The sequence below is a fragment of the Eleutherodactylus coqui genome, chromosome 1 (genome assembly GCF_035609145.1).
Source record: "Eleutherodactylus coqui strain aEleCoq1 chromosome 1, aEleCoq1.hap1, whole genome shotgun sequence".
NCBI lineage: Eukaryota > Metazoa > Chordata > Amphibia > Anura > Eleutherodactylidae > Eleutherodactylus > Eleutherodactylus coqui.
The window spans coordinates 371,933,140-371,953,716 of record NC_089837.1 but is presented as its reverse complement, the minus strand read 5'-3'; the positions used below and the strand labels follow the sequence as shown (position 1 = coordinate 371,953,716).

General features: G+C 45.4%; 1 protein-coding gene across 1 annotated transcript; it reads left to right on the top strand.

Moving 5' to 3' along the window:
- On the top strand, positions 1–19,206 carry ZBTB11 (zinc finger and BTB domain containing 11). The gene is made up of 11 exons (XM_066578494.1): positions 1–422; positions 2,568–2,797; positions 4,354–4,585; positions 6,434–7,569; positions 12,752–12,925; positions 13,207–13,422; positions 14,089–14,233; positions 14,366–14,483; positions 14,672–14,830; positions 15,013–15,188; positions 18,417–19,206. The coding sequence occupies exons 1-11, from the start codon at positions 113–115 to the stop codon at positions 18,935–18,937; spliced, it is 3,417 nt and encodes a 1,138-aa protein (XP_066434591.1). The 5' UTR covers positions 1–112; the 3' UTR covers positions 18,938–19,206.
- Positions 19,207–20,577: the final 1,371 nt, after the last annotated feature.

Genomic DNA, 20,577 nt, shown 5'->3' with positions numbered 1-20,577 from the left:
TGCAGCAGCCATTTTGTCTTTCCGCGAGAAGTGCCTTCGCCAGACGTTCCGATCGCTACAGTTCCTCGCGGCGCACTGAGGGGCCGTGCACCCGAGTTCCGCCGGCAGGAGGATGTCCAGTGAGGAGAGTTATGTCGCCATCCTCCGCTACCTCACCAATGAGCGGGAGCCGTACGCGCCGGGCACGGAAGGAAATGTCAAGCGCAAGATCCGCAAGGCTGCCGCCTGCTATGTGGTGCGCTCGGGCACGCTGTACTACCAGCGCAGGCAGCGGGACAAGGAGCGCTTCACCGAGCTGGAGGTCGTGCAGCAGCCCGAGCGCCGGAGGGAGCTGATAGAGGAGGCGCACATCGGGGCGGGAGGGGAGCACCTGGCCCGCCACCAGACCTGGCACCTGCTGTCCCAGCGCTACTGGTGGAGAGGTGAGGAGGGACCGTAGCGGCCGACACGGGAACCAATCGGTGTCGAGCTTTCAGAATCATAGGCTTCAAAATGAAAGCAGCCATCTGATTGGTCGCTGGAGGTCAGAATGGTGTTGTGTTATTTCGCCTAGTTACACGTGGTGAGAGGTCATGTGATCTGAGTGTCTGGCAGTTAGTGGGGCGTTATCCCGAGCTGCCTCAGACGTCTGCAGGCCAGCGACACACTGCTATGGAAGCTGGCCAGAGGAACATCTATCATTGTTGCCCATAGCAACCAATCACTGCGCAGCTTTCATTTTACCTCAGCAGAAGAAGATATAAAAGCTGTGCTGTGATTGGTTGCTATGGGCAACAGAGACAGATGATGTTTTAGACCGCTGTCATAGCAGTGCAGTGCATCCTGTGCAGCCACTGCATGTGGATATCGCATAGCTGTGGCTATAAAAGGGGGGGCGATCCCAATGTATAAGCTAGAGGGCCGCTGGAGATATAGTAATATACTGGTTCCCTGAAAATAGGACCCTGTCTTATACTGTACTAATTTTAGCCCCAAAAGAGGCACAGTGCCTTATTTTGGGGGGGAGTGGGGTTGTCTTATGCTCACCTCGCCTGCGAGTCCCTTGCGCTGTGGCAAGCTGCCGTGTCCTCAGTGCTGACATATCACTTTGAATACCCCGCCTCCAGCAAGGGCTGCCGCTGGCTCAGCCAATCAGAGCCGACGCTGCACCATGCAGTGAATGACATCACTGAATAGCTGTGATTGGTTCAGCGCCGAAGACCAGTGGGGGGGGGGGGGGAAGACTCAAACGCCGCGCATCTAAATCCGGTGTTCTTGTAGTACAGACTCAGGACTCAGGGTCACACCCGCTAAATAAATATACTGCGCCGGAAGAATAGTGCATTTTATAAAGCCAAAAATCGGGTGTATTTCTTTATTTTTTGGGTGTGACGTTGCGTCTTTGTGGATTCAGATGTGAGCGGGGGGCCTTTTGAATCGCACCAGTAACAGGTCATAGTGGGGTTTTTGTGCCATTTTTCCTGGTTTAATATATTTTTGGGTCCATGACTCGGCTCTGACATTTTTTTACCCCCTGGCATCTTTACATGTAGTTTTTTTATATTGTGAAAAATGGTGCAAAAAAAGTGTTGTTAAAAAAACTTGTGAAATTCTTAATAGTTTTTCCAGCCTAAAAACCACAGCAAAAAGACACTCTGGGGAAATGTAACCCCTTCCCTACCACACCATGTACATTAGTGGGCTAACAGGGTGGCTCCTGTGGCAGCAGCCTATTAAGTTACTATGTTTTTTAATGGTACTGCGCTCTCCTGCCCGCATCGGTGGCATGGTGCCATCACACTGACTGAGTCATTCCTGTAGAGCAAGTGGGCAAAATACTGATGTCTATGATTAGATGCCAGCATTGCCAAGGGGAGCTGCTGTGATTTCCAGATGCCCACCTAATCCTCACGTAATAGTCTGAAGTCCCGGTGACATTTGTCTTCATGGGCTGAGTAGACCGTTTCAGGCCTGACATTAGCTGTGACGCGGCTGGGGCTGCGAGGGGGAAGCTTTAGGGCGGGCTCAGGCTCACACGAGCGGAACTTCATCCCGTATCACAATGGCGGCAATGAGAGTACATTGATGTTCATTGACCCGCTCACACCAGCGGATTTATTGCGTATAAAAGAATGCTGTATGTTCTATTTTACCGCACGCTAGAGCGCCATTGTTCTCTACGGACGTGTAACAACCGCCGTACAGTACATACACAATTACGTTGCGGATATGCAGAAAGACACAAGTCAGACTGCGCAGACAGCGTGCGTGAGATACGCTATCATGCGCAATGCAAAATCGCTGCCCTACGCGACGATACACCTGCACACGGCGGTAAAACGCTGCGTTATACATGGCGTTTTACATATACGCCCGTGTGAGCCCGCCCTGACTTAGAACTCCTATCTAGAACATGTGTTTTCTGTAAAATCCACCATGGGCCGCTGCATAGAATCCCCAGCAGTGACCCCAGTTGGGGCGTTCCGTATACTTGTCATAGTGACCCTCCTAGGGAGTCCTTGAGATGGAAAGGTTTCTCTGGTGGATTTTGGTCTTAATCGGAATCTGTAAATATTTTTGATCTGCAGGTATTTTGAAGCAAATGAAGGATTACATCAAGGCGTGCAGCAAATGCCGTGAGAAGGTCGACCGCTCGCGCTCTACTAACGACCCCGCAGAAATGATGGAGGAGTTCGGGCTCGAAATGTGCATAGACAACAATGAAACGGATGATGAGCTCAGCAACCCCGTGTCTACAGCAGCCACTCAGCCCAAACTGACAAGAAGGAAGCCAGTGGCCAAGCACGAGCTGGTGTTTGTATGTCCTCTCTCTTCTGACACCGTTACACTGCAGTAATTAACCCCTTGAGTGGCGGGTTTCCTACCACCCTGTCGTGCCCACCAGGGCAGGTTTTTTAAAATGGTCTAATCATTGAATTTCAACTAGTTTTGCAGTTGCGTCTCAAGAGCCATAACGTTTTCATTTTTCCATTGACACAGCCATATAAGGGCTTGTTTTTTGCGGGACAAGTTGTGATTTTTTTTTTAAACGGGGGAGGAAAAAAAGAAATGGGGAAAAAATAAAAGAAGGGGCCATGTCATTAAGTTGTTAAATAATGTATTAACTTCCTTCTCTGGGTCATTACGACGCATGGATACCAATGTGTGATTTTATTTTTGATTTTTTTACAAAGTAAAGGGAGACAAGTGTTTTTATAATTTTTGTAATAATTTTTTTCCTTTTTTTATTTTTTTTTTTACATTTTTTTTTGGTTCCTTTAGGGGACTTCCATAGGGACCCATCAGGACCCCTGATCACATTCCGGGGGTCCGATGGTGACAGCCCTTTACATGCTGCAGTGACAGCCCTTTACATGCTGCAGTCACATAGACTGCAGCATGTAAAGGGTTAACACAGCAGAGATCGGAGATTTTCTCTGATCTCTGCTGTAAGAGCAGGTACCTAGCTGTCCTCTGACAGCCAAGCACCAGCTCTCCCTGCCACAGAGACCATCGGCTTGCTTCTGACAAGCCGATGGTCTCTATGGCAACCTGTAAACAAAGCAGGAGATTGCCGGCATGTCGGCAATATCTTCTGCTGGTTTTTCAAAGCCCTTGCTTTGTTCTCTGTGGGACTGTGCAGGCAGAGCATACTGTCACAGCTTGTGGCATTGTGCTCTGCAGCTCCCATAGTGATACATAGCCCGGAAATCTTCCGGGCTATGTCGCTATGAGCAGTGGAGCTCGTCCCGGAAAATTTCCGGGCGTGCCACTCAAGGGGTTAAAGGGGGTTTCTGACATTCCGGTATTGATCAATATCTGACTGGCAGATCTGACTCCTGAATAATGGCCCTTTTACAGGTGGAGACTGTTGGCCAATCGGCAGCACGAACGCTGGCGTCACTGCTAAGGTCGTTGGGGCTCACGCAGAGCGTTTAGACAGGCTTGATCGCTGGCTTCTCGCTGAATGCTTCACCTGCTATGGGGAGCGTTTACACGGAACGAGAATCCAGCGCTATTTTTTTTATGCTGATTGAAGTCAGCTGTAATGACTTGCGAACGAATAGTGAGTGTTTTGTTATGTTTTTTGCATTTGCACTGCACAATTATCGCTCAAATTCATTCATTTGGACACATTTTGAGTGATAGTTGTTAAGTGTAAATGGGCCATAAGCCTGAGCTGTAAAGCCTGGCACAGACGATACAAGATCCATAGCCCTGCGCCTGGTAAACAGTGCCAGGGGCATGATGCTCACTGGACCTCTCCGGCCCCTACGGTCAGCTGATCTTGGAGTCTGTCTTTTATTTCATAAACCCATTTAATAGCCCCATCTTTACACATGACATTAAGAACGTTCTCCTCTCTTCCTTCAGGTTGACAGCAAGGGTGTGGTGAAGCAGTCTTCTCCTAAGCATGGGCAGGCAGTATTGGATCAGCTCAATCAGCAGAGACTTGCTAACCAATTCTGCGATGTGACGCTGCTCATAGAAGGAGAGGAATTCAAGGCCCATAAGTCAGTTCTGGCTGCCAGCAGCGAGTACTTCAGAGAGCTCTTTATTGAAAAGGGAGCCGTCTCCAGCCATGAAGCTTTTGTGGATCTTTCAGGTAAAATCTCCATTCGGTTCTCTTTTGTGGTTTCAGTCTTTAGCCGTTGTAATTCCCAGCGGGGATTTGGTGAAACAATGACGTAAGACTAAAGAGGTTTCCCTTCCACAGCAAATCGTGGCATCTTGCTAGGATATGTCGTCACATAATGATTGGAGTGGGGACCTCATCGATCCTTAGAATGTGATGCAGTGCAGAGAAAATATGTTCTAGCAGGGCACATTGCAGTACCCACTCAGTGCCAGGTCAGTAGTGGCACCATGCAGGCATACATTCTTAAGGGGCTTACTGTGCTTTATGTGCACTAGGGCACAGTACCTTGTTCTAGGAAACTGAAAGGTTCTTAGTAGTCCGTTATCAAGCATGTTCAACATGTAAACAAACCAGTGCAGGAGATTGCCGGCATATCGGCAATATCTTCTCTGGTTTTTCAAAGCCCTTGCACTGCTCTCTGTGGGTCTGTGCAGGCAGAGCACACTGTCACAGCTTGTGGCATTGTGCTCTGCAGCTCCCATAGTGATACATAGCCCGGAAATCTTCCGGGCTATGTCGCTATGAGCAGTGGAGCTCGTCCCGGAAATTTTCCGGGCGTGCCACTCAAGGGGTTAATACTCACCTAGCTGGCGATGTTTGGGTCCCACGCGCTGGCCTCTGGCAGGCTTCCATGTAGTCCTCAGCAGTGACAGAGCGTTCTCTTCCTGGTAACGGGGCTTGAATACCCCACCTCCAGCAAGCTAGGATTGCTTCATCAACCGCCAGCTCTGAAAGGCTGAGCCACAACGCTTGTGATCCAATCAGAGCAATTGCTTGTTGGAGGCGGAGTATTCAAGCCCAGCTACCAGGAAGAAATGCTCTGCCAGCAATCAGGACTACACGAAAGCCTGCAGTAGTGCCGGACACCAGCACAACGGACTCGGACGCAGTCTGCTAGGTGAGTATTGCTGTTTTTGTTTGTTTTTTTTTTTTTGTTTTTTTTCTTCATGTAGTGTAGCTAGGGCTCATTTTCGGGGAATGGCTTTTATATTTCAAGCCCCTTCCCCTTTCCCCAAAAATCAGGGTAGGGCTTATTTTTGTGGGGACAGTTATGTATAGAGTACAGTGAAATCTGAGACAACCACCAAAAATTGCATTGATAATGGTCTTCTAGAGCAGTGGTCCCCAACCTTTTTTGCACTAGGGACCGGCTTCAAGCGAGACCATTTTTCCTGCATTCCTCCTGGGGCCGCTGAGACAGTCTCATAGCATGGCAATGGCTCCAGCCAATCAGAAGCTGGGGGCATCTATAAATGTAAAGACTGCTGTATTATGTCGCCACCCCTAACTTCCGGTGGCGACATAATAAAACAGTGCTGAACCCCGCAAAATGTTCTCTGTGGGAGCCACGTCTACTAAGGCCATGCCCACACAGTGTGCTCTGAGCCGCTGCAGAGCACACTGTCAGTGTTAAGTACTGGTCTGCGGTGGCAAAAACAAAACAACGTCCTGGTCCATGAACCGGTAGTTGGGGACCCCTGTTGTAGAGGAGGGGGTCGCCTTCACAAAGACAAGGGGCCACTATACATTGGATGTAATTGAAAATCCATTCAACAAAAATTACTTTTAGGTCAGAATTATCTTAAAGAGGTGCCGCTGCATGCTCATGACAACTCCTTTTTCTTAAAGGCGCATTCACACATAGCAGGTTGCCTGAAGAGTTTGGCACTGAACCTTACAGGCTTCACCCCTACATTTGAAATGGTGAAATCTGCTGCAGATCTGCGTCAAAATGCGAAGCAGAACGTATGCTGTACGCTTTGGTGCTCACATTGTTCGTATAATTACTGTTTATCTTTTGGTATTTCCTCCTAGGGTTTTGCAAGGTCAGTTTCCTGCCGCTGCTACAGTTTGCTTACACTTCCGAACTGTGCTTCGACTTCTCCAGCATGGCTGAACTTGTAATGCTCGCTCGACACCTCTTCATGCACGAAGTCTTAGAAATCTGTGAAACTGTGCATAAACAGATGGAAGAAAAGCAGCTGACGTTGTACGAGAAGGGAGATGTGCAGACTGTAGCGTCAGAAACCAATGTGCAGGTTGTCCACCTGGAAGAGGCGGTAGGCACTCCAAAACTGTCAATGGTGAAGGAGGTGGCTGATGGCCAACAGATTTTAACACTGGAGACTGTGACATGTCCGACTTCCCAGTCCAATACTACTTCAACAAGTTTGTCTGTTGGAGCCACACTGCAGTTGGCAAATGACTCTGATATTCCAGTTGACTCTGTTGATGCCACCCAGATTGGCTCTGTTGATGGCACCACGGCTATTTACATCTCTAATGTTGCTACAGACCAGGAGACTACCGTTCTTATTCCCACAGTCATTGAAGTATCCTCAGTTGAGCCTCAAGAAACCATAGAAATAATTCAAGAGGTCGTTACGTCTAAAACGCAGCTTAGTTCTGAATCGCCAGAAACCCAGCCATCTCTCCCGAATATGCAAGGATCCGAGGAACCACAGGAGGTGCCCAGCCATGATGGTGTAGGTGAAGAACAGACTGATTTAACTAGAAATACCTTACAGTCAGGCGAGGCACCGTCCCTTGATGTACAGGGCTCAGTGTCTGAGGATATGGATGTGGATACTAGTGAGGAAAATGAACTCGGACTAAAGACTAGAGAAGGCATGAAGAAAAAGCACAGTAAGCTGCCCAAGTCTGTCAAGTCACCCGCTGTTGAAGAAAATGTCCCTGTCCCCACCGTCCCAGCTGATGATGCTTCTGCTGAAGGAACCGCTGCTGACGAAGTTGGCTTCTCAAAAGTGGACAGTCAGTCTTCTGGAACAGATACTGCCGTGTCTGAGAGTTCGGGGGCTTCAGAAATAGACCCTTATAAAAGCAAGTTACGGGAGCGATCTGTTGGGGAAGGTGGATACATGCAGCTGCACAGAGGCAGAGAAAAGAAGAGCTTAAATAGGAAGCCGGTCCTCAAGTCTGCAGTTCAGCAGGTACATGATTGAAAGGGTATTGTTTCTGGTTTTTCTTGGCCAGTTATTTGCCTTGCCAGTTTCTGCACATATGTAAGATATGAAAGTTGTTCTGAGAGCCCCAAAGAGGACAGGGACTGACGTAAGGGAATATATTGGGGCAAACGTACTAATGCTATCTAATAGATGGTGAAAACGTGACCTTGAAATTTGCCATATTTCTTACAGTTTTTCATGGTGGATGATAAATCTGCTGCTTCTTTAGATACTTCTGTCGCACTTTATACCAGCTATGAGGTGGATTAGTTTACTCCAACATTTGTGTCAAAATTTTGGCACAATTTTTGCACATGATGTTACCTTTAGGTCAAGCCCCTTTCCAGTGAAGCTACATCTCGCTTAGGATGCAGAATGCAAAGTGTGTAAGGCTGGGGTCACACGGGACGGAAATCATGTGGAATGACTGCATGGGAAAACAGCAATATTTCCACAGGATAAGTGCAGCTTCAAAACCCCCGAATTTTGGAGTGGTTTTGCCATCGGCATTCCGCTGCGGCTATCTCTCCGCATAGAGAGGAGAGGCCACTGCGGAAACGGGAGGAAGGAATTGATATGCCGTGGAATTGAATTCCGCGCCGCATGTCATTTTCCATGTGACTTGGTCGCAGCGTGTGGACGAGATATTTGCAAATCTCGTCCACTTTGCCTGCTTATCCCGGGTTAAAAAGCCGCGGGTGGAATCGCCATGCGGAAAGTCTGCATGGACATTCTGCAGCAATTCCGCCCCGTGTGAACCCAGCCTAAAAGTGTCCACATAAATGTGTAAAGCATGTAAGAGGTTTTGGGTGCAACTTTCACCCGAAAACCGGTGCATTGTCAATAGTAAATCTGCCCCATGGTAGTGGGCCTTTTATTTAAACGGGACGATTATCGCTCAAACTTTGCTCAAATGAACAAATTGGAGCAATAATGCAAAAAAAAATAAAAAATCGCTTACTATTTGTTCACTATTCATTTTCGCTGACTTTTAGTCAGCATAAAAACCATTGCTGGATCGCGGGCTTGTCGTTCAGTGTAAACGCTCAGCGCTTACATAGCAGGTGAGACGCTGACCGATAAGCCCAGGATCCAGCGCTAGTCTGTCAGTCTGAATGCTCTGCACGAGCGCGAACGACCTTTCGTTTAGCCGACTGTCGTCCCGTGTAAAAGGGCCATTTTGTTGCTCTGAGTAACTGAAAACTTGTATCCTACCTAAAGGCAGTGCAGCTCTTCTTACATATTGTGTACCCATTATTAACTCTGCGTTAGCCTCCCTATTAGCTGCGCTCTACGTGAGTGTATTGCGTTTCTTATGATGTACCGATCCAGAGTCACAACCTCTGGCGTGAGCAGTGCTAAGTGTTACGCTCTATTATAGTGTTCTGGGGTCGGATTCCAGTTTCTTATGCATCTACTGTGTAGTTGTCATGTAAACACTTCCCTTCCTACAGCCCAAAGGGGTTTTATCATTGAAACAAAACCCTGTTCTCTAGCTGGACCATGCCTAAAACAACAAACGTGGGTATATTCATCTGTCCAGGGGCTTCGGGATACAGTTGGCAGCAGGAGTTGGCATTTGCAGTGACTTCTGGGTGGACAGACTGGGCGGAAGCATGTGACTGCAGTGGCCAATCAAAGGCAGTGTCACTGTTGGTCCCCCTGACATCAGCGCTCATATACTGGCTGCCATGATGCCAGGAGTTGGGAACATGACGCTGCAGCCTCTAGTTGGCCACGGTGGGCACGAGCTTCTGTTCAGCCCATCTACCTGGCAACCGTTGCCAGCGCCGGCTGTCAGCTGCATCCCGGGGTTCCAGGAGGAGGAGTATGCCCTCGTTGGTTATTTTAGACAGGGCCCAGCTGGGGAAAGAGGTTTATTTAAATGACAAAATCTCTTTAAGGGCTCCTTTCCACTGGCGAGGTAATGGCACGTTTTCAGTGTGATGCGAGAGTGCGAGCTCTCACAAGAAAGTCCCACACATGTTGTTCTATGACAACCTTTCCACTAGCGATGTTTAAGGGCAAGCTGCGATGCGAGGATTAAAAATCGCAGCAGGGGGATTGTTTCAGCGTTCTGCATTTTTCTGTCTCCCATACAGTGCAATGGCAAACAGATTCTCGCAACGCAAAAGCTTGCAATTTTTTTGCAGCGTTGCGATGCAATTTTAACATTGCGATTTTTCCCGCAGCGATATCGCTATCGCCAGTGGAAAGGCACCCTATGGGTGAACGCCCACTTGTGTTTTTTTTAACATTGCGATATCGCTGCGTTTTTTTAACGCAATTGTCAATGAGACTTTCTAATATTAAAAACTAGAGATGAGCGAGCATACTTGCTAAGGGCAATTGCTCGAGTGAGCATTGCCCTTAGAGAGTACCTGCCCGCTCGAGAGAAAAGGTTCAGGTGGTGGCGCGGGTGAGAGATGAGTTGTGGCAGTGAGCAGGTGTGGGGAGAGAGAGAGCTCCCCTCCGTTCCTCCCCGCTCTCAGCCGCCGCCAGCAGCCGAACGTTTTCTCTCGAGCGGGCAGGTACTCGCTAAAGGCAATGCTCACTCGAGCAATTGCCCTTAGCGAGTATACTCGCTCATCACTATTAAAAACGCATCGCATAAAAATATCAAAGCACAAACTTGTGATGCGTTTTTAACATTAGAAAATCCCATTGACAATCGCGTGAAAAAATGCAAGCGGGTGTTCGCCCTAAATCACTGAAGCTGATGCAAGCAAGAAATACTGGGAGATTTTGGCTTACAGTTCTCGCAAATGCTTTCTATGTATCCTGAGTATATCCTCTGAATACTTTGTGCTTCACATCCATATGTAAAATAATGTAGACATGTGATCATTCCCCTTATAGCCCTTCTACACGGGTCTGTTGGGCGACGGCACGAGCGCTGACTTCACAAAGATCTACCAGCGGCTCCCAGGCTTCCCGTCCACTTCTTGCTCAGCGCTTCACCTCCTATGGGAAGCGCTGGGTGGGGAGCTGTCCAACATGACGAGAAGCCAGCAAATGCTAACAAGGATTTTTAGGAGTTGATTAAAGACACAGTTTAACCCCTTAGTGAAGACCCCATTGCATTTTTACGTCCTAGCTAAATGTGGCTTCAATCCTCAGGGATGTAAAAACATGTGTTCCCTGAGGATTAAAGTCCCGTGAGCTGAGGACGTGACAGCCCCCCAGCAATGCGATCGGTGCTATCTAATGGATGTAATGGAGTAAATGAAAAGTTAAATAAAGTTAAAAATTCAGTGGTGCTCATGATTCAGCATTATCAAATAAAGGTGATCATGTAAAGGTTAAAATAAAAAGTTAGTTTCATCTCCCCTTACGGATCGTATCCGTAAGGGGTGATGAAATGACATACCTAAGGTCCCCGGATTTCTCCCCCAATGGGATCTTTATCCGTGGACCTTACCCCAGCTTCTCCGCATGCTTCCGTCAGCGTAATGGCGGGCGCATGCGCAAAAGTCAAGGATTGCCCGGGAAATTTTATAATCTCCCTGCTCTTGGCTGTCAAAGGTAGCACAAAGCCTGGAGATGTCATGGGGGCTGTCGGGAGCAGTTCCTGGTCACGTGATCACTGTTACCCAGTGAATAATGGCGGGCACGTAAAAGAAAAAAGTTTTAAATCTTCCCTCACCGATGTGTGATCAGTGAGCAGATTAAACTTTTTACTGGAGGCCTCTGCATTTGAACCCAGACGCGATCCTCCTCTACGGACCCTACCCGAATTCTGCGCATGTACCTGTTGGCAAAATGCCAGACATGCGCCGCAGCCGGGAAGGGCCGGGTAAATTTAAAATCTCCTTACTCCTGGCTACCAAAGGTCGCCGATAGCCTGGAGCAGTGACTGGTGGCCTCGTTGGTCCCCGGTCACATGATAAAAAAGTTGCATCCACCATTAGGCCGGTCTTGCACGACCAGATCGGAATTATTGATTGCACATACATTTGATCCGCGATAATACGTGGATCAATTAAATGCATTGGATTACACAATTCCGCTCACATTAACAGGTTGAAATTGCGTAATTCACTCGCAGAAAACAACGCAGCAGGTTCTATTTTACCGTGGATATCTGCAACATAGAGCCCATTGTGCTCCATGGTCATGGATATACCCACAGCTCATACACAACTACATTGTGTACAGGCTGCAGGTGCTGTGTGAGACCACTGCATCTCAGCAAGCATAGGAAGGCTCACAGAGCACCACTTTTTACACCCCATCCCTGCCACTGAGGTTAAGAAATGCCCCCCAAAAAAGCATGGGAGGAGGAGGGATGCCTGGTTTTATTGTACCATGTGCCCATCCCAACCGGGGCCCCCGTAATTACCTATGTCTATTATCTAAGATTTGGGGAACGCCAAAAAGGGCACGGAGGGGGGAAATTATTTTTAGGAAGTCCGGTTTTTTCTGTACAAGTGAGCAAAGGGGCCTGGAATTTATTCAGTTGTGCCCTGAAATTCAATGGGTGTCCCCTCCATTATAGGCCTAGCCATGTGTCCTGACACTGCTCGGTGAATACATTAAGGGGTGTAAGTTTTTAAAATGGGGTCATTTGTGGGGGTATCTATCATTCTGACACCTATGCGCCTTTGCAGTCTTGGTTTGCTGCAGGAAAACAGTGTTCCTCAAAAGGTTGATAATCAATGTTAAATTTGTACGTTTCCTAATGGTTAAAAACAAGTTTTTCAAATGTGCATCCAGAATAAAGTAAACGGATGGCAATATATATCTTGTCAAAAATTTGTACAGTATGTTTGCACACATTTGAGATATTGCAGTTGAAAATGTGAAAAAATGACAATTTTAATGTCAGAATGACTTGGATATGCAAAACCTTTACAGAGTTATTCTATGAGTGACACGTCAGATTCCCAAACTTTAACTCCGTCACTAATGCGCAAACAGGATTTGTCACTAAGCGGTTAAACCGCAAATGACAAGTGATTTTATTTTTTAATAGTTCACACTGAACGATTATCACTCAAATTCGTTTTTTTGAACGAATTTTGAGTGATAAGCGTTGCGTGTAAATGGGCCTTGAGTTGGTGTTAGGGCTAAACGCCACAATATTCCTATTCTAGTAATCTAGTGACTAGTTTTATGCCCAAGTACAGTAAGCTTACAGGTTTGTTTATCTGTTTCTTTGTTAAAGGCTGCTAGAAAATTGGTGCAGAGGGGTAAAAAGAGAATACTGCCGCTCAAAAAAGACGTCCCGAAGGTGGAGGAAGAGCACAAGTGTAAGGAGTGTGGAATGGTGTTTCAGCGCAAGTACGCCCTAATCCTGCACAATATGAAGCATGACCGTGTTAAAGAATTCAAATGTCCAGTAAGTCACACCATACTAGCAATATAGAAGTGTAACAGCACACATATGTATCCAGAATACTCGGCCTATGATTTTATTTTAGCTTAGATGGTAGTGATGTGCTGCACAGGAGCCCCCTAGTGGATCCGGCCAGTCACTGCATTATACCAACAGCCATTTATTTAAATGGCTACAATACGTTACTGGCAAAGGGGAGGTGAATTGCCGTTAATGTACAGTAGGCTCATATTTCTTGCCCACATGTTGTATGTAAACTTTTTTTCTTTTTTTTTTCCTTGTAGTTGTGCAAGAAGGAGTTCCTGTATAGAGCATCATTACGTGCCCATCTGATCAGACACGCTCGTAAAACAGAGCCAGTTGCTGTAGAAGCAGAAGCAGTCAAAGGAATGACCAAGCGACAATATATATGTGACATATGTGGAAGAACGCTCCCAAAAATGTGCTCTCTGAGGTTACATATGCTGAAACATACTGGTGTTAAGCCACATGCATGCCAGGTAATTTGGGGGCAGTAATGAAAATGTATTGTCAGGGAGGACAGGTGAAATGTGAAGAGCAACGTTCATTCCATGTCCATTTTTATTACTCAAGTACCTCTCATGCTCTGGATGCACCCATTTATTACACACTGAGCCTTATGGATGGGCATGGATTCATGGAGATAAACATGGTTATGGTGAATGTAATATATTAATAGGAGAACTGAGATTGCATCTACATCATTAAAGGCAGTGTACAGCTTTGCACTTTTTTTTGTATGATTTTGGAAATGAAGACTTTGTAATTGGTTCACTGGGGTGAATTTTCTGCTGCTAGCAGCAGTAAGAGAGATGGAATCAGCAGCTACTCAGAAAGAGGATGAAACAGGAGAGATAGCTGGTTAGTATTGAGTGGGTGTGGTTATGCTTCTCAGCCTCTGATAGAAGGGAGGGGGTAGCTGAGCTTGTACATCTTCATGAGAAAGACCAGCTGATTATTGCTGGGAACACCTCTCCCACCCCTAACGAAGTATGAGGCTTTCTAAATACATGAGAAGGAAAGCTCAATGCAAAAAATCAGATGAGTGCATCATTTTTTCTCTGCAGGGAATTGGTAAGATGCATAAATTTTTCAATAGCCTTTTAAGTAGTATTAAAATAAGTTTTTATGTATTTGTTTTTAAGATTTGTCAGAAGGCCTTTACTCACAAGCATGGTTTAAAGATGCATCAGGCTTTACATGAACCACACAAAAAGTTCAAATGTCATTTGTGTGACAAGTCGTTTGTGACAAATCGCAGTCTACAGGAACACGTGAGCACGCATACAGGTAATCCCTGAATGCTCTGTCAGACACGTGTATGTATGTGTCTATGCTTTTGGATTGACTTGATATTTATGGTACACAACTATTTGGTGCTTCCTTAATTTTACTTTTAATCACTTTCACTGAATTTTGTAGGTGAAATGAAGTATCTTTGCACGATGTGTGGGAAAACTTTCCATCGAGCATCTGGTCTTAGTAAACATCTGAGGAAGCATAGGCCCAAACCTGAAGTTCGAAAATTTCATTGCACACAGTAAGTGCCTCGATTGTGTCTCCTCAGTTTTACATACAGTTCCCCATAGACATTTTCTAGGAATAGTATGTAGAAGTGTTTTTGTGTTTCCTTTTGGGAGTGAGGGGACAAGTAACCAAAGCTCCATTAGTGAACATTTAGTTTACATGAAATACATTTGCAGTTTCTGACATTTCTATTGAATGTAGGTGTGAAAGAAGTTTCTGTGAAGCACGGGACCTGGAGCAGCACATGAATAAGCACCTTGGTGTGAAGCCTTTTGAGTGTGAAGTTTGTGGGAAGTGTTACAGCTGGAAGAAGGATTGGTACTCGCATGTAAAATCCCATTCTGTTACAGAGCCGTATAGGTGAGGACGTTTTCTTTCTACTCCCAAAGAAGGTGATTGCAATACCTGCATAGCACGTTCTCTTCCTCTGAGTGTAATATTATACACCTATCTGTCTATCCTTCTAGCTTTAAGTCCGTATTTATGTATCTATTTGAGGTCCATAAATGTATTAATGCATTTAACCATTTTTATTCTATCAGATGTAATATTTGTGGAAAGGAGTTCTTTGAGAAGTCCTTATTTAGGAGACATGTTAATAAGGCAACCCATGGGAAGAAGGGAAGAATTAAGAGGAATATTGAGAGAGTTTGTACCCATTGTGGAAAAACATTTACCCAGCTGAGGGAGTTCCGGAGGCATGTGAACAATCATGAAGGTAACCTTTTTTTGAGGGCGGGGGGGGGGGGGGGGAGAGAGAGAGAATTGATTAAAATAATTAAAAATCTTTTGGTTTCCTCAACTAATAACAATATGGTTAGATACAACTATTTCATAAAGAGATTGTTTAGGGATACAATAGAGAAAACATCACTTAAACACTCTAAACAAGATAAAAAAAAAACACAATCCCAAGGCCCCTCTTCACTTTTCCTGTTCAAATTTTCATCTCCATTCTCAAAGTCCCAAGAGCATTTCTAGATCTGCTTTTATCAGTCGCTCATCAAAACATGGTTTGCAAATAGACATTAAAGCTGCTAGTTGTAATTCTCTTAAGATAGGATAAGTTAAGGGCAATTTACACGAGTCAGCATAAAACATTGCTGGATTGTTTCGGATCGCGGGCTTCTTGCTCAGCACTCGCATTCTATGTGAAGCATAGCGAGGATCCTGCAATCCAGCGGTGTTCTTTGCCTGTCTAAAGGCTCTGCATGAGCAATAACGACCTTAGTGGTAACATCAACGCTCTTGCAGTCATTTAGACACTCGTATCATCTAAATGGTACATTAAGATGTCCTCAATTATGTCCCCTTGGGGGATCGTGAGGACTGGAGTTTGGGGAAACGCTGCTCCAGCTTGTTAAACGACAGGGTTTTCTAAAATTCTATGTCATACTCAACTGAATAAATCTGGTTTCAACTACAGTGTTTCCCCGAAAAAAGGACTGTCTGGATCTAGAGCGCCAGTGGCTCAGCCAATCACAGCCGGCTCTCAATCATTCACAGCCATTCAGTGAAAGACATCACTGAATGGCTGTGATTGGTTCATCAAGCGACGGCTCTGATTGGCTGAGCCAGTGGTGCTCATTATCCAATCAAAGCACTTGCTTGCTGGAGGCGGGGTATTTAAAGCCCCGTCACCAGAAAGAGAGTGATATGTCAACGCTGAGGACACTGCAGGCTGCTGCAGCGCAAGGGACTCAGACGCCACCGGCTAGGTGAGTATTGCTGGGGTTTTTTTTTTCATGTATTTTAGCTAGGGCTTATTTTTTGGGGAGGGCTTATATTTCAAGCCTTCTCTGAAAATCGGTGGCTCAATTTTGGGGAAGCATGGTAGTGTCATGTCCAACCTGGTTCAGTTTTTGTCCTGCCAACAGGATATTTACTGCTCGAATCAGATACACAACATCAGATGTGGAACATGTGAATGCTCCAGGGATCTTATAGTCCTGCTGTGTGTTGAGGATTTGTATCCTGTCCACGGTCCGTACATGTGAGCAGGCCTTTAATTATAGGGATAAGTTCCTTCCTGTATGTCGGAGGGCAATGAACTCCTGATTATACAGCTCCTAAAATTTGTAAAAGATAGGGGGTGGGGGGCTGGATATATGGTTTTCAGACCTCATCCTTGTGTAGGGTATGATGGAATTTCTTTGCAGTTTTCCTTACTACCTCTAGCTGTGAGTTGTAGGTCACTACTGGAGGCACAAAATTGTTTCCTTCCTTCTCCTTGTATTGGAATAGTTGATTTCTGGGTATCCTGGTGGCTCTGGTGATTTGCTCATCAATTGAAGTGGGCTGGTAGCCCTGATATATACATGTATAGATGTTCCTCTCTGTCTGTTGGGTTGGAGCAGATCCGGTTGTATCTGATGGCCTGGCTGTAGACTATGGACTTTTTGATGTGTTTAAGATGGGAACTGTCCATCTGAGGTATGTGGGCCAATCAATCGGTTTTCGGTATAGGGATGTCTGTATCGAGTTGTTCAAAATTTTTATGGTGGTGTCTAAAAAGTTCATTTCTGTATACGAATAGCTCAATGTCAGGTTTATGTGGGATGTAATGCATTGACTTTCTTGTTTGGTGTTGGTTCAGATGATTGAGGTCATCAATTAGCAAAAATAGGCTAATGGTTTGCTGGGGCAGGAGTCCAGAAAGTCACTCTCTAGTTTTGCCATAAAGAGGTTGGCATGTTGCAGTGCCATTTTACTGCCCATGGCGGTTCCGGTGAGTTGCAGGACAATCTATTTGTCAAAGGAGAAATTGTGTGTAAGGATGAATCTTGTGAGTTGTAACACCGATTCAGAGGCAACCCCATTGGCCTCAAGGTGTACCTAGGAGGTGGTCCTACATCCTCGTGTGGGATGTTGGAATATAAGGATTCCACATCCATAGTGGCCAGGATGGGTTCCCACACCTGTGATAATTGGCCTCCCTGGATTGCCAACATTGTGTAGTTTGGGAAGCATGTAGTCTTGTGTATTCCTGAGGACTATAGCACCACCTTTTATCTGCAGGCTTAGTGGTGATCTTGTTTTTGAGTGAAAATTCAAATTTAAGCGCGCACCACTTTTTATATAGACCTGGTTGCCAGATTTATCGCTAAAAGAAATGCGTGATACAATCTGGGACGGCAACTTCAGCAGCCTATGAGTTTGTACGATCTAGAGGCTCAGTTACAGCAAAAGTGGACCGTTATGCTGCATGATACCATATGGAACCTGTATGCCTCCATGTCCGCTCATATCACATCTTGTATCCAAGCCAGTCATGACCTGACAGGGTACAGTAGACTCCCTTTAGGTGGTCAATTTTCTGCAATAAATTATCCTTTTTGCAATGTTACAATGACCGTTTCACTCCATTCCAACAACTAATAGGTGTTTTTTTTTTTTGGTTTTGTTTTTTTGACAAGGAGTGTAAAATATCAGGAGAGACAGAGATTTTGTTCACACTGGCTGCAGGTCTGAGACCTATGAAGACAGCCCCTACACACAACTGAGTAAACACTCTACCATCCCAATTGCTAGGGAAGCTGAATGCCTAACGACAGGTAGTAGGATTGCATATATATTGTGTCTACTATAAGATTTAGAGACGCGGGCTATTAATTGAGCATAACGCATCTGAAAAGTTAAGTATGCTTTAAAAGTGTTAGGCCCCAAGACAGTGACAGCCAATAATCAATTAACCTGGTGGTGTTGAGGAGGAATAAGAAGGCGGCAGTGTAGACTTAACAGTAATCATAGAGCAGGCAGAAGGTTGCGTCGTCATGTCTAAAAGGGTTTATTAAACTAATGAAGTTAGACACAGCGATGCTTGTACTTGGCAATGTGTATTTGCTTTCCAGAATATTTTATAATGCATAAATATTGCTTTTGTAATGTACTGTCCTTTTAAAAGTTTTTTTTTTTTTTTAATTTTTATCTATTTTTTTTCCCACAGGCGTAAAACCATTTGAGTGCCTAACTTGTGGTGTAGCCTGGGCCGATGCCCGTTCACTAAAACGGCATGTAAGGACACACACAGGAGAAAGGCCATATGTCTGCCCCGTCTGCAATGAAGCCTACATAGATGCCCGCAACCTACGGAAACACATGACCAAATTTCATAGTAACTATATTACTGGCAAAATTATGTTGGAGAAGGATAGCTTACAGTTTCACCATCAAGGAACCCAAGTTGAACATGCTGTCAGCTTTCTGCCAAATGAGGCTGTAGAGTCCCAATCAGAAATAGTAACCGAGGAGATTGAAACTGTTTTAGTATCTGGAGATGTGGTTGAATCCATTGAAGATGATGACGGCACCCAAGTTTGCTCAGCAGTGTCTTCTCTTTCTGACCAAAGCATCATGCAAGTGGTTAACTATGTACTGTCCCAACAACAGGTGGTTAAGCTCCCCGAAGTGACTGATCACATTGACCCTGTGGAAGTGGAGGTTGGATCCGTGTCGGAGGTCCTATGACCACCTATGTACATTTGTAACTAGTTGTACAGAATGTAGCACTTACCAGTTACTCTATGCCAATAAAGTATCTGATGCTTATGTGTACAGAAATATTTAAATGGTTGGTTTATTTTGTGAATTTGCACAGATTGGTTTTCAAAACCATTCTTAAAGCTATGGTTATTATAACAAACGGTAACAGTTGCTTTTTTTTTAATATATGTAAAGTTTAGGTTTTTTGAACCTATGTTTATTGATCATAATTGGATTAAACTTCATTTCCATAATTGCAGTGTCCATTTACTTCTTACAGGTCTCAAATTTTAATCTTGATTTTCTTTATTAAAAGCTGTTGGATGAATAGACGACAAATCATAATGTGCTTTTTCAAATGAACTTTTCAGTCAGATCTAGTAAACTAGTTTGAGTCGACATACACCAATCATCCATAACTATTGACGGCAGTTTCTTTTGCATGACCGTTTTCTGATTGTATTTGGCTTCAGTATTTGGAAGTCAAACTCAGGAGTCTGTCTAGTAAACAGAAGTGCAAATTTTTTTTTTCATTCACTTACTTCCTAAACTGTAGCACAATAATCGGGTATTTGCTCTCTCACCCATGATGGCACCCCTGAAGGGGATCTCCCACTGCTTGACGGGAAACCTCAGAAGATAGTGGGACACACCTTACCCTACCTCTGCTCAGGTTTCCTGTTAAGCCGGATAGGTCCTGGGATGCTGTTATGGATTACAGGGATATGCCTCTGGCTGCAAGGCTCCACATTCTATAAATTCCTGTGGGGTGCCTGAAGGTCATAAGTCTCCTTTGGAAGCTTACTGGGTTCTAGTCCCCTGTTCCACAGGTTGGAGCTCATAACTGTTTGTGGGACTCCTTTTGAAGTGCCCTCCTTCCTCCATCTGGGTCTAATAGCCACCTAGCAGGCTCGTACCCTGGCTGTTATGTAGTTTGAGCTACAATAGACATTAAAGATACAAAAGCTCCAAGATATGTTGAAGATTCTCTGTTCGAAGATTTAGGTCCCTAGTGGAGATGAGCGAACGTACTCGTTTCGAGTAATTACTCGATCGAGCACCGTGATTTTCGAGTACTTCCGTACTCGGGTGAAAAGATTCGGGGTGGCGGGGGGAGGCGTGGTGCAGCGGGGAACAGGGGGGAGCCCTCTCTCTCTCCCTCTCCCCCCACTCCCCGCTGCAACCCCCCTCACACACAGCGCCCCCCGAATCTTTTCACCCGAGTACGGAAGTACTCGAAAATCGCGGCGCTCGGACGAAAAAGGGGCGTGGCCGAGTAGGTTCGCTCATCTCTAGTCCCTAGTAATAAGAATGTGAAAAACTTAAAACTAAATGGAAAAATCCAGACAGCAAGTTTTCATTCTGAGGATAAATAAGAGGAAATATCCCTTTCAGTGAAGAAGGTTCCGCTTGCTGGGATAGATCTCCTAAAATTGATATTCCTGTGATTAAAAATGGCCAGGCAGCATTCTCTTCCCTTTGAAGATATGGGGTCTCTTCCTAACATCCCTCATTGTAAAGTGGATGAATACCTTAAAGGGGTTGTCCCGCGGCAGCAAGTGGGTCTATACACTTCTGTATGGCCATATTAATGCACTTTGTAATGTACATTGTGCATTAATTAT

Coding starts and splice junctions, on each gene's coding strand:
- ZBTB11 (XM_066578494.1), top strand. CDS start 113: ATGTCCAGTGAGGAGAGTTATGTCGCCATCCTCCGCTACCTCACCAAT. Junction 7,570..12,751: donor TCAAGTCTGCAGTTCAGCAG/GTACATGATTGA, acceptor TCTTTGTTAAAG/GCTGCTAGAAAATTGGTGCA. Junction 14,484..14,671: donor CGAAAATTTCATTGCACACA/GTAAGTGCCTCG, acceptor TATTGAATGTAG/GTGTGAAAGAAGTTTCTGTG.